We start from the raw sequence: 13,742 nt of genomic DNA on the forward strand, positions 1-13,742 counted from the left end.
AGTATCAACCAACGTGTCTAAACAGATGCAATCTATCAACCAGATTTTTAACATGGCTCAACACATACAACATTACCAAACAACATCAGATTTATATACTCAACAGTCAGCATGTATCGAGAAGAACAATCATGTTAGGTTGAAAATGCTACCAAACACATCCATAAAGAAATGCTACCAAACACATCCATAAAAACGGAACATATGAATTTGAGTAGCAAATTGGCATAATATGTCTACTGAATCGCTTTGATACCGCCAGAAGTCAAGACATTTCGGCAAGTGGATTGGGCTTGGGGGTGGGAGGGTACGAGCTTTGAAGTAAACAAATCATACACATCACGATCTGTTTCCCTCACTTATACTCATTTCGTCCGGAAATACTTGTCATATGAATGGATGTATCTAGATGTATTTTAGTTCTAGATACATTCACTTTTATACATTTATGCGATAAATAATTCCGGACAGAAGGAGTATATTTTTTGTAAAATATTTTGGTATAATTTAGTTATGTTTTTGAGAACCATTAGTAACATGTCGTTTATTCATATGTTGACTGTTTTCTGAGCCATGAAGGTATAACGTACTCCCACCGTTCTACTTTCTCTGTATCATAATATTTGTTGTTGGGGAGAACTAATCTAGTTTTTCCCAACAACAAATATTTAGGATCAGAGGGAGTAAATCATATGTTGGCTCTTTTTTCCAAATCACTAAGTTACCACTACTCCTTTTGTTCTAAGATAAGTGTTGGGTGTTTGAACTAAAACCGCGACATTTATTTTGGAATGAAGGAAAAGGCGTAGTAAGTATGTGCAAGGTACCGGATTATTTACGAGCAGTTATCGGCAAAAAGGACTATGATGATAACAAATTGATGTTTGTTTGGAACTCTTCTTTCTATTTTATTTTTTTGCTTGACCCCATCTGCGCCATTGATCCTCTAACCTGAAGCTATTAGTCAATCTCACTTGCCTCATCCTCGTATATTCTCTTCCTAAGTCCTTGCACTTCGGCGAATCGATCCACCCACCCACCCACTAGTGCACTACCTATCTCTTACCGCCGAGTAAATTGCACAAAAGTATCATAATCAGCGAATCGATCCACCCACCCACCCACTATTTATACTAAGATTAGTAATTTTTATATGTCGGTACCAAGTCTGAGGCAATACATTGCAAAAAGATCAAAAACGCGTATAAACACGTATTGACGGTGTATCTGACCGACGGGACCCTCCTGTCAGGTGCCTATGTGGCAAGTTTTTTTACAGAAAACCCCCTCGCTTTGCATGTAATCACATAAATGACTTTATTTTAAAAACAAATCCTATAAAACAATATATATTTTTTGTCGTACTATTTTTAACACCCAATCAGAATTTTTTGAAAGTTTCCAAGAATTGGAAAACTAACTAAAAGAAATGAAAACGGGTGTCGACGAGATTTTAACCTGCGTCCTTCGGTTCACACAGCCGCTCACGATAGAGAGCCGGCAAGACTGTCTTTACACTAGCTTCAACATGCTGGGCCGGCTGATTGAGCCCAGCGAGGCGCTCTAAGTTTCTATTAGAAAAATTATATATAACTAGCAAAAGGGCCCGTGCGTTGCAACGGGAGAAAAAAATACCACACGCTTTTAGTATTTTTATAATCATTTTGATTTATTAAAATAATAAGCTAACTAACTAATGTAGTGAGTCCTATCCTATTTTGTTGAGAAATCAACCCGTCCATTGTTAATTCCACCATGATGAGAAATTGAGCGGGACAAGCAAAGCAAAATAAAGAGGCTACGTGCATTGATCAATGGACTGTTATCTTATTTCACTCATGGGGTAGAGAATGTGGGATCAGATGACAAACTGAAGGTGGTGTTCCATTCTCTGTCTCTACAACAATACAATCTTACATTCAATACGTTCATTCATCAACAAACAAATCCCCACAAAACAAATATTCTTGTCGGTGATTGGCACACGGTTGAAGGCATGGGGAGGGGATCTCACCAGATGATGAGTTCTTGCCGGAGGAGGGGATACGATGAGGGGAGCAAGGGTTAGGCGCCTCTATCTGGCCATAAGGAGTCACCGTTGCCGCGCCATAACCTTGGAGTTCCCCGTGTGAGCCATGGAGGCCCGCCTCCACCTGCAAGTACTTCGCTCCGCCGCGGCGCCGTCGTTATGCATCGAGCAGACGCATCATCCCCAATCACTATAGTTGTTGCGTTGATTTGATCCAGAAGCTGCGCTCGAGCGCCGAAACGGGGGCAGCAAGCGGGCAGAGGTACGACCGCGGAGGCGGGTGGGTTGAGATCGACAACAGTGGTGGTTGAGGTCGGCCGCGGCGGCGAGTGGTGCGGCAGTAGCCTGGGCACAGGCCAGGGTGGACCAGGGTCGACGCGATGCGCTCGAGCGCCGCAACGGGGGCAGTGAGCGGGGAGAGGTATGGCCGTAGAGGCGGGTGGGTTGAGATCGGCAGCGGTGGCGGTTGTGGTCGGCCGCGACGGCGAGTGGTGTGGCGGCAGCCTGGGCACAGGCCAGGGTGGCCCAGGGTCGACGGGAGGAGGCGATGCGTACGGATATAATTTTTGCAGCGAATCGTTTTTTCCTTTTACGTTGTAGATAAATGATGAAGCGCGAGTTGAATAACAAAAATTACAGATTTTTTATATAAAAATACCGCGATGGGTTTTCCGACGGAAGCAATAGCCTCTTTATTGTTAGAGAGAGACTATTAAAATATACAACTATTAAGAAAGTACAAAAATGATAGCTTGCGAGGCTGCGGGAATCGATATATATATTTTGTATCCTCAATATATTATTCAAATACATAAAAAAAGAAAAGGTATATGCCCAAGAAACATTTTTTGGGTTACTCGTATATTAACTGTACTTTTCTTAAACACATAGTCACTTAAAAAGATCCTGACATGTACTAAAAATATTTATGTAAACATAATAAATTTTAGAAATACATTAAAACTGTTCAACTTTTATTAAAAAAAGCCGCTTGAAAAGCAAACTGATTTTACACAATAATATGGAAAAATGTTCATCATATGTTAAGAAAACTACTTATTATTGTAGATATCATTGTGTAACCAACTATTGAAAAAGTCCATTCATCATATCTACCTTTTTCTGACCATTTTTTTAAATACACATGGTCAAAACAAATTATGTATTAAGAAAATATTCACCATAAATTACAAAAACTTCACTGCATATCCTCTATTCCCAAATAACTGCCTCCCACTAGTGATTTTTCCTGCCATACGGTGAAGCCACATCATCTGCTTACATCATCCTCTTATTTCACCTTTTCTGAAAACTCTATCCCAAGAAGGTGTCCTCCGTGTCAAGAGCGCCTCCTATCCCACGAACTAACCACAGTAGTGTTCTCATTTACTCACGTGCATATTGATTCTCCCCTCCCTCTTCACCTTCTCATCAATTCACATTCCTCTACAGCCCATCCCCATCATGCAAGACAGCAGGAGTAACTGATGCACTTTATCTCCTTTTTAATTGCTGGTGCTGCTCCGTTCCATCGTCTCCAGAACTCCCTCTGGCGCTCCTGATCAAGAATGACCAAGTTTCGTCCTTGGAAAGTCAGCAAGCATGATGGTAGGAATTCAACATCGTCATCGAAACCCATCATCTGCTGGTGCCGTGCGTGATGGCGGGGTATATCTGCTACCCTGTTGTCGCCCGCAAGCGTTTCAACCCCTCTTTCGTACCAGGTTCTTCTTGATCAATTCCTCTGTTCCAAGCTTTCCTCTACTTCGCTTCTCTACTATCACTTAACATGTTGATTATTTATGACCTACCTTCCTCGATTATGTTCAAAGACGAGCCAATGTTCGTATTATGAGTCGCACATGTGTGTTACCCATTTTCCTTAATGCATCAACACGTTATTAGCTAGATTGACCATATAGACACTTTGTTAGACAATACTGTAGTTGAGTAGCACACAAAATACTAGAAAAAGGACCATTATTCATTTTATATGTTAATCTCTCTGTCATAAATAATGATCCTATACATCTTCCTGTATCGTTTTGTCGAGTTTGTCCTGCAAAAATTGGGTATGTAGTTGAACATGTGATTAATTTATTACTTTCTGGATTGGCAACCGTTGCATTTTCTTGAGGACAAACAAGCTTTCCCTTTCCTACATGTACCTGTATGCTTTTCCATGTCTATTCATTCTCTTTTGTTATCAATTGAAATAACAACTTCTCTTTGTTTTAGGTCTTAAACTCATCGTATGATACAGAAACTACACAATGTTTTGTTGCATGTGTTTTACATCTTTTATTTTATGTGTAATTCTCATTTAACCAGGTTATGCACTGTTCTAAAGACTGTCATTTTATGTACCATCCTTTGGAATATGACAATTGATATTCAGTGATCAATTGGGTAAGTTGTGCATAGTTTAACTTAATCTGGTGGGTGCATATGTTCCGTACAGGCTGAACCGGTTATATTCTCATCTCCGACTTGATAAAAATGGTGCCCCAGCTGTAGCTACATTATATTATCCTCGGGAAAACACATGGTATTGTTTGACACTTGAAAACATGGGTGTTTGGAAGGACTGCTCAGGTACGATTTGTCATTATCCTTCCGATTTTGCTATAATTCGCAAAGTTTTAATCTCATGTTTTGTTTATCGACTAGCAAAAGAGCCCGTGCGTTGCAACCGGTAAGAAAAACGCTCACTAATCTAACAATCATGGGTCCATAGGCCCGTGTCCTTTATTTCAACACATGAAATCCCATGTGTATTTCTATTTACCCTTCTTTCCACGCTCGTCGACGCTGGCTTTAGTGTTCACACCATCACAACATGTTTGAATGTTGTCAATCTTAAGATGTCTCCCTCTCAACATAAAATGATAAATTTATTTTTTCTGTGAGGTTTCGACAAGGCGTGCATGCGTGATTATAGATATTGTTTTTATTCTCCATCCTAGTTTTGCCAAAGTGTTCATTTTCAATTTGAATCGACACCGATATGAAGGAAAGACTGATCATGCGCTATCGATTAAGGTTTTATCGTAAATAGCATTTTTAAATTGTTAACACGTAAAATAATATCATATTCAGATTCTACATATTTTTCTAATCAAATTTCATACATAACATGTTAAATTTAAAGTTAGCGTTAAAAAGATATGGATTTTTAAAAAATCAATTAATATATACCGCGGGTTGATTATCAGAAACTTAAGAGGGTTTCTAGAGAAAGAGTATGACGGACTAAGAATACCTATTTCTTTTATTAGTATGTATAGATTTCTTTTCAAACTTTCACAAGAAGAGAATCCTCACGTGAAGTTTCATTCCATTTCAAGAGAGCGTTTATAAATCAAGCTAGTGTTAGGAGAGATAGTTGCCCCATAGCTCTGTGTCCACTTTGAGCTCGATCTCTTTGCCTTATTCTAGTCGAAAGATGATTGTCAAAAAAATCTAGTCATATGATGTGCCAACTTGTTATGTTTACCATTGGCAAGAAGATTAAGATTAGCAAATCCATAAAAAAATATGTGCCCTCTAGAAGATGTCTTATTTGAGCCGGTCGATTCCATTTCATCGCCCCCTCCTCTTTCAGGAATTTACTAATTTCAAATGGCGTGGGAAATTAAGATGGCAATTTCCGAGTCGTATGAGGTAAGAAACTCTCAAGTAGTGTTCTAAGGGAAGAAACTGCCTATTCTGATCGAGAACATGCCATTCTTCCTATTTCAACCGAGGAGAACATGCCATTCTAGAGGGTGATCGGAAATTACAGTTCAAGCTTTCCCAACCTCTTTTCATGGATGGACTCTTAACGCCTACGAAGGCTTGTGTATAGGGGCGTACAACAATAATTTCCACAATGCCCTATTCACAACACTCTCTTATTTCAGGGAACTTATGAGAAAAACAACGTATATCTGTTCAGAATAACTAAAAATACATGACCATGTGGGCATACCCTGTTAACGTACACACCAAAGAAAGAAAGAAAGAAAGGGAAGAGACATGTAGTAAGACAACAAATACAAATTCACTGTAAAATATCATGAACAAAACAATCAACAGATGAACAGAAACAAAATCGTCGGAAGCTCGCGAGGCTGGCTACAGATCCCTCCTGCCGCCGTTGCTCAGGTCCACGTCGTTCAGGGTGAGGCTGTCCAGAATCCTAACGACCTGCAACGCAGCCCAAGACGAAACAAATCAATGACGAGAATAGACGTTGCGAGCTTGGAGGAGGTTCTTCTTCCTCGCCCGAACGCACGAACCTGCCCCATCTTGCGCCTCCTGGCGGCCGAGTGCCGGATGCACGCCACCGCCGCCTCGATCATGTTGTGGAACGTCGCATAGGAAACAAAAATTTTCCTACGCGCACGAAGACCTATCATGGTGTTGTCCATCTACGAGAGGGGATGAGTGATCTACGTACCCTTGTAGATCGTGCAGCAGAAGCGTTAGTGAACGCGGTTGATGTAGTGGAACGTCCTCACGTCCCTCGATCCGCCCCGCGAACAATCCCGCGATCAGTCCCACGATCTAGTACCGAACGGACGGCACCTCCGCGCTCAGCACACGTACAGCTCGACGATGATCTCGGCCTTCTTGATCCAGCAAGAGAGACGGAGAGGTAGAAGAGTTCTCCGGCAGCGTGACGACGCTCCGGAGGTTGGTGATGACCTTGTCTCAGCAGGGCTCCGCCCGAGCTCCGCAGAAACGCGATCTAGAGGAAAAACCGTGGAGGTATGTGGTCGGGCTGCCGTGGAAAAATCGTCTCAAATCAGCCCCAATACCTCCGTATATATAGGTGGGAGGGAGGGGACCTTGCCTTGGGGCTCAAGGAGCCCCAAGGGGGTCGACCGAGTCCAAGGGGGGAAGGCTCCCCCCCAAACCGAGTTGGACTTGGTTTGGTGGGTGGGAGTCCTTCCCTTCCTTCCCACCTCCCTTTTTTTTCTTTCTCTTTGATTTTTCTTTGTATGGCGCATAGGGCCCTTTTGGGCTGTCCCACCGGCCCACTAAGGGCTGGTGCGCCACCCTTATGGCCTATGGGCTTCCCCGGGGTGGGTTGCCCCCCCGGTGAACTCCCGGAACCCATTCGTCATTCCCGGTACATTCCCGGTAACTCTGAAAACCTTCCGGTAATCAAATGAGGTCATCCTATATATCAATCTTCGTTTCCGGGCTATTCCGGAAATCCTCGTGACGTCCGTGATCTCATCCGGGACTCCGAACAACATTCGGTAACCAACCATATAACTCAAATACGCATAAAACAACGTCGAACCTTAAGTGTGCAGACCCTGCGGGTTCGAGAACTATGTAGACATGACCCGAGAGACTCCTCGGTCAATATCCAATAGCGGGACATGGATGCCCATATTGGATCCTACATATTCTACGAAGATCTTATCGTTTGAACCTCAGTGCCAAGGATTCATATAATCCCGTATGTCATTCCCTTTGTCCTTCGGTATGTTACTTGCCCGAGATTCGATCGTCAGTATCCGTATACCTATTTCAATCTTGTTTACCGGCAAGTCTCTTTACTCGTTCCGTAATACAAGATCCCGCAACTTACACTAAGTTACATTGCTTGCAAGGCTTGTGTGTGATGTTGTATTACCGAGTGGGCCCCGAGATACCTCTCCGTCACACGGAGTGACAAATCCCAGTCTTGATCCATACTAACTCAACTAACACCTTCGGAGATACCTGTAGAGCATCTTTATAGTCACCCAGTTACGTTGCGACGTTTGATACACACAAAGCATTCCTCCGGTGTCAGTGAGTTATATGATCTCATGGTCATAGGAATAAATACTTGACACGCAGAAAACAGTAGCAACAAAATGACACGATCAACATGCTACGTCTATTAGTTTGGGTCTAGTCCATCACGTGATTCTCCTAATGACGTGATCGAGTTATCAAGCAACAACACCTTGTTCATAATCAGAAGACACCGACTATCTTTGATCAACTGGCTAGCAAACTAGAGGCTTGCTAGGGACGGTGTTTTGTCTATGTATCCACACATGTAAATGAGTCTTCATTCAATACAATTATAGCATGGATAATGAACGATTATCTTGATACAGGAATTATAATAATAACTATATTTATTATTGCCTCTAGGGCATAATTCCAACAGATTATGCGGAACATCTCGACGTCGTCGTAGTCACCAGTGAGTCGCGGGTCCACCAGCTCCTCGAACTCCTGCTCGTCGGTCGCGCGGTTCGGCAGCGGCCTCAACTGCGACAAGGGCACGAGCGAGCATGCTGTCAGTGATGGATGCAATGGCGTACTGCATGGGTGTGCTGCTGCTGCTGCTGCGTGCCGGTGGTGATCTTGCTTACCCACTCCACGAGGCTCTCGTCGCCGAGGGGGCGGGATGTGTCGACGGGCTTCCGGCCGGTGATGAGCTCCAGGAGCACCACCCCGAAGAAGAACACGTCTGATTTCTCCGTCAGCTTCCCCGTCGAGGCGTACTCCGGCGCCAAGTACCCTTTCAGTCACCACAAACACAGAGTTTTTGACAATTTTTCCTCGTTTCCTATCGACGTGCCGAGATGAATGGCTCCTGCAGTTAGAGATGGTTTGTTTACCCGAATGTGCCCATCACACGCATCGAGATGTGCGTCATGTCGTTCTCCGCGAGCCTGGCGAGCCCGAAATCCGCGACCTGGATTACGATGAACACGACATTCAGGTTTCGTCAGTAACTGAACATTTTTTTTCTCGACAAAGGTTAGTAACTGAACATACTACCATCGATAGAACAACAACCATTTTATTGAGAAAGAGCATAACCTGAGCTTCTAAGTTGTCGTTGAGAAGGATGTTGGATGACTTGATGTCCCCGTGGATGATCCTTGGATGACCTATGTACAACAGCAAAGAGCACGAAAAATCAGCTGCAAATTCAGAACGAATAGACGCAGAAATAGGAGCAAAAGTAAACCCATCCACATCTTACAGTCCTCGTGCAGGTAGGCCAACCCACGCGCCGATCCCGCCGCGATCTTCACCCTCGTCGGCCAGTCCATCACCGGCCTTCCCCTCCCTGCAAGCAAAGCAATTTAGACGCGCAGAACCAGTGGGTGAGCCATGCTCTTGGTGGGGAAGGGTTGAGACCGCAGCGAACGGGAGGGGATCCCGATCGAGAGCCGCCGCCCGCTGGTTCTTCTTCTTCCTCCTCTCCAGATCCAGAGCGAGCCGAGCCACCGCTGATCCCGATCCAGAGCGAGTCGAGCCACCGCGCCCCTGCTGCTGCTTCTTCCTCCTCCTCTCCTCTCTTCTTCTCTCAAATCCCTCTCTGCCTCCCATTCTGCAGGCGCTATGGACCACCGCCGGCGTCTCGATCTCACCTTTGTTTCATTCCAGCAGGGGACGAATGGATCCGGGGTGTCTCGTGCCAGATCCGGCCTCGTTCCTCTCCTGCATGCCCCTGGCATCGCCCCGCCGGCGTTGTGTGCCGCTGTCCTGGCCATGCCTCGCTCGGGAGGTTGGTGACGACCCACCCCTCGAAGCTTCCCGTGGACAGCGGTGCCTTGCGGCCTCGATTCACTTAAAACTGTGGTGTGGGTTGAATAGCCAAAACAACAGGGGCTTTTCTGCAAAACCGACAGCGACTGAGCACTTTGCAAGCCCCACAAATGTCGTGAACATGAACAAATGCCTTTTGTAAATCCTGAACAAATGTAAAGTATCTATAGTTAATTAGGCCGCACACAACAGCTCTACTGTGAGAGAACAGAGAACATAGAATTGATAGCTCAGAACAAGAACGGACTGATGTTCTGCTTCATCTTCATCGCGGCCACCGGCGACAGGAACGAGGCGGCGTAGGAGTCGTCCCATGGCAGCATCAGGGAGCCGGGGCCCTGCAGGTCGTCGAGGCTGATCCCCATGAGCCACTCGTCGGTGTCCAGCTCCAACTCCTGCATCTCCTCCTTCGGCAGCATCGCCGCGTTTGTCGTCCCCATTCCCTGGAGCGCCGTCGGCAGCGAGTCCAGCTCCGGGAATGCATCGTTGTCGACATCGGACTCCGGCGTCCACGTCTCGCCCCCCGAGGCTGACTGTGACGCCGCAGCCTTGACCGCCGCCTCCTGCCGCTGCCGCTGCATCTTCTCCCACTGGTATCGGTTAGAAAGGACGAGACTTTGGAGCAGAGCACGCGCGCATCTCCGGGACGCGAGCAGCCCGCGGCCACGCTCGGTGAGCTGCAGCAGCTGCAGGGACGGCATCCCTCTCGCTGCCGCCGGTGCCGCGAGGCGCGACCTCCCGGGAGCAGCAGGCCGGGCGCACGGCCCGAGGGGGAGAAGATCTTGTATGCGCACGACACCTCCGGCGGCGACATCGCCCTCCTTCATCGGTCCGCGGAGCTCGGCTGCAAAGACCGGCGAGCAGGCCGCGAGCACGCACCGGTGCGCGGAGACCGTCTCGCCGCCGACCTCGAACACCACGTCGGCGTCCTTCTCGGTCTCGAGGAGCTCTCCCAGGTGCCGGCCCAGGTCGCACGGGGGCACGGAGACCAAGCCAGTGGTGTACACAGCGCGGAAATCCTGGACGACGGCGATGTCGCACCGGATGGTGAACGAGTCGTTCCTGAGATGCTCGGATGCCTCCAGGTCCGTCCTTTTGATGAACTGCGCCGCGCAGGCCGACAAGCTTCCCGGGGTATAGCTTCTCACCTTCTCCAGCGAGAGCAACTCAGCTTGCTCCGCCTCAGTCCCCGCCTCGCCGGCAAGGCAGAACAAGTGCTGCGACTTCGTACGCGTGGTGGTGGAGAACGCGAATGGATAAGCTACGAGTGGAGGAGGACAGGGGCTGTTTTGCAAAAAGTTAACGTTTTTTCCACTTAATTTAGGACCGCAGGTTGATTACGAAAAAACAGGGGGATGTTTTTGTAAAAATACCACGACGGACGACCAGAAACCCTATTTGCTTTATTATTAGGGAGAGATATATAAAAAGCACGAAGAGGCAGATCCAACTCGCCATCTTAGCCGTCTAATCATGTAATCAACGGTTTAAAAACGTTGTTAACGAAACTAGCCAGATTTCGTTAGCGCTAATTGCCCACCCACATCTAAAAACGCCGTTAAGCCTCGATCCCTCGCTCGCACTCGCACCGGCTCCCCCCGCTCTGTCTGCTCGCCGCGCTTCCCCCGCTCGCCGCTGCCGCGCCGTGCCGCTCGCCCCGCTCGCCGGCCGCGCATCCCCCGCTCGCCGCGCCGAGCCGCGCCGCCCACGCGCCTCCTCCCCCGCTCGCCGCGCCGCGCCGCGCCGCCCACACGCCTCCTCCCCCGCTCCCTCCCCCGCTTGCCGCGCCTACTCCTCCCCCCGCTGCGCATCCTCCCGGCGCCCACTACAAAGGAAGGGACAGCGGCGACGGCGGTTCCACAACGGCGACGGCGGTTACACACCGGCCGGCGGCAAGGTGAGGCATGTCCTGCTCCATGTCCCCTATCCCTTTCTCTTTCCCTCCCTTCCTTTCCCTTCTTCTCTGCAACGAATTTCAGAAAGTTCAGCATACATTCAGTAGACAGTACGTCAAGGAATTTTAGAAACTATAGTTGCAGTGGTTGTGAAAACAAAAATATCACTCCACTAACCTTCAGATAACAGCAAAGAATTCATATCCATCCTCCACCACCTGTGCATAGATGATTCATGTAAGAAAGTGAATGGTAAACAGAATAAGAAGTATATTTTGCAATATCAATACAAAAATTAACTGATGCACTTTATTTTCCACATAATGCATGTTTAAATTGGGAGGGGGGTCATGGCATCTTTATAGGAAGATGACAAATTAGAACAATCAAGGTGTGCCAAAGGGATTTTAAATTATATGGAGCATACTAGGTTCTTGGATTTAAGTTGAAAATTTATTTATACAACATTTATTTGTTGTCAAATTCGTGGATGCCCAGCACGAACGTCCGTGCCCCGATCCTTAGGGTCAGCTGCAGCGGCACCGGCGGATGCTCAGTGATCCACTCTGAAAAAGCATTGCCGGTTTTTGCATCACATTCACTGGAGGAGAGACCCGCAAGAACAAATGGCCCGAATAGAATTGCTTGAAGAGATGCATACTCCGGCCGGTCATCTGAGGCATAGTTAGGAATTAATAACTTACTGGAGATTCTAGCTAGAATAACATAGGAAGGGCAGAAACAAAAGAAATGATCACTATTAGCTTGCATATTTTTAATTTAGCATTAGGAAGGACATGACAAATTATTGTGTCTGTGAACTCAACAAATTAGATATGTGCTATTTCAAGCTTGGATATATCAATGCATATGGAGTATTTCATAGCAGTTGAGATATCCAAAATTGTTTACCTTTGATTGCTTCGGTCCTTAGGGCAATCGGGAATTGCAGTGATAAGTGATCATTTGAGTTCCACTGTTTGGTGACTGAGAGTAAAGAGCCTGACCACACAATAAGATCAAATAAAACACTTACTTCCACAAAATTGACGGCTATAGCTGAAATGGTACCATACATTCAAACGATTATACCTGGAGTTACTGATCCCAAATCTTTGTCATTTAAAGTTGCTTTTGCACCACTGGCAGATGTCTATGTTGGTATTCTCACATTCAATGTAGCAGACTGCCCATTCTGCACAAAAATATGGAGGCTAACTTTGCATGCCCTGATATGAATTTCATGCCAAAAAAACTCAAGAAGAAATACCTTTCCAGATTTTCATCCCAAAGGAACTCCAGAATATTATTTTTCGCACCGATTTAGGCTTCAGTCTAAAAGATTTCGTCAGTTGCAGTCTAAAATATTATTTCTCGTTGCTTATTGTTGTGTGTGTTCCTTTCAGGAATCGAACAAGGAACAACGACGCGGCGGTGCAGGATGGACGGAGGACTCTGAACAGCGGGAAGTGGCCCCCAAGATAGAGGTGAGCATTGCAGGGTGTGGTTGGCCCTGAATTTGCATGTTGGTTTGGTTATCTGATGCCCAATGGTTACATATGATGAGTTTAGTCTACATTATTCCTGTGGGTTTTGAATCCTCCACCGAAATAGAAAGACTAACCTGCCCGTACAGTCCCCACCCAAATGCAAGAAGTGCTCCTGAATCTGCAAACAAGTGCTAGCTGTTAAAAAGGTGTAGGGGAAATCTCGACTAAAATTTAAGGGGGTTGTGTTTTGATGAAGTAACAGGGCAGGAGCACTGCCCTTCTATCGAGACCAAACATGATTGGTACTGTCTATACATGGATATGATAAAATAATTACCAGAAAGAAACTGAAAGAAGAACTAACCCGTTACTTTATTAATCTGCCCTTCAGCGTTTTTGTTGCCTTTCATAGCTGATGGCCGATCCTTGCTGTATGCTGCTGATTCAATGCAAGGTATAGTATGAGGGGAGGAAACTGTCCGAATTCTGGACCCGAGACCCAGTTGCCCTTCTCCTCCATATCCCCAACCCCAAACCTGACCATGATGTCCTCCATGGCTTTCACAAGCCTCCGCTGAATATATCCAGTCTCAGAAGTTTTCACAGCAGTATCGATCAAACCTTCTCTACCACCCATAGCATGGAAGAAGAATTCCTCTGGTGTCAGGCCTCGAAGCTAATAGTTCTCCACAAATCCACGGCTTTCGGGGCCGTAGTTATTTTGTGAGAAGTGGGGCAATGTACGACCAGCAAATCCAAATGGGATCCTCT

The 13,742-nt window shown here is 46.3% G+C and overlaps 1 protein-coding gene and 1 long non-coding RNA gene across 5 annotated transcripts; both read right to left on the minus strand.

The window, feature by feature from the left end:
* Positions 1-5,832: 5,832 nt before the first annotated feature.
* On the minus strand, positions 5,833-9,574 carry LOC123425546 (proline-rich receptor-like protein kinase PERK9). 4 transcript variants are annotated; one of them, XM_045109243.1, is made up of 8 exons: positions 9,176-9,570; positions 9,018-9,104; positions 8,852-8,922; positions 8,649-8,723; positions 8,398-8,547; positions 8,195-8,293; positions 6,310-6,372; positions 5,833-6,217 (listed from the first exon to the last, which is right to left on the minus strand). In XM_045109243.1, exons 2-8 carry the CDS (start codon positions 9,085-9,087, stop codon positions 6,146-6,148), a joined length of 600 nt encoding a protein of 199 aa, XP_044965178.1. In that variant the 5' UTR covers positions 9,088-9,104; positions 9,176-9,570; the 3' UTR covers positions 5,833-6,145. The 4 variants fall into 4 exon arrangements, with proteins under 4 accessions (XP_044965178.1, XP_044965175.1, XP_044965176.1 ...); XM_045109240.1 differs by having other exon boundaries at positions 8,195-8,546; positions 8,647-8,723; positions 9,176-9,574; XM_045109241.1 differs by having other exon boundaries at positions 8,195-8,546; positions 8,647-8,723; positions 9,018-9,180.
* Positions 9,575-11,534: 1,960 nt separating this feature from the next.
* Positions 11,535-13,656, minus strand: LOC123429792. The gene is made up of 7 exons (XR_006622748.1): positions 13,336-13,656; positions 13,106-13,149; positions 12,752-12,994; positions 12,574-12,676; positions 12,394-12,483; positions 11,659-12,155; positions 11,535-11,549 (listed from the first exon to the last, which is right to left on the minus strand). It is a non-coding gene; the product is annotated as an uncharacterized LOC123429792 (long non-coding RNA).
* Positions 13,657-13,742: the final 86 nt, after the last annotated feature.

Source organism: Hordeum vulgare, chromosome 2H (genome assembly GCF_904849725.1).
Source record: "Hordeum vulgare subsp. vulgare chromosome 2H, MorexV3_pseudomolecules_assembly, whole genome shotgun sequence".
Taxonomy (NCBI): Eukaryota; Viridiplantae; Streptophyta; class Magnoliopsida; order Poales; family Poaceae; genus Hordeum; species Hordeum vulgare.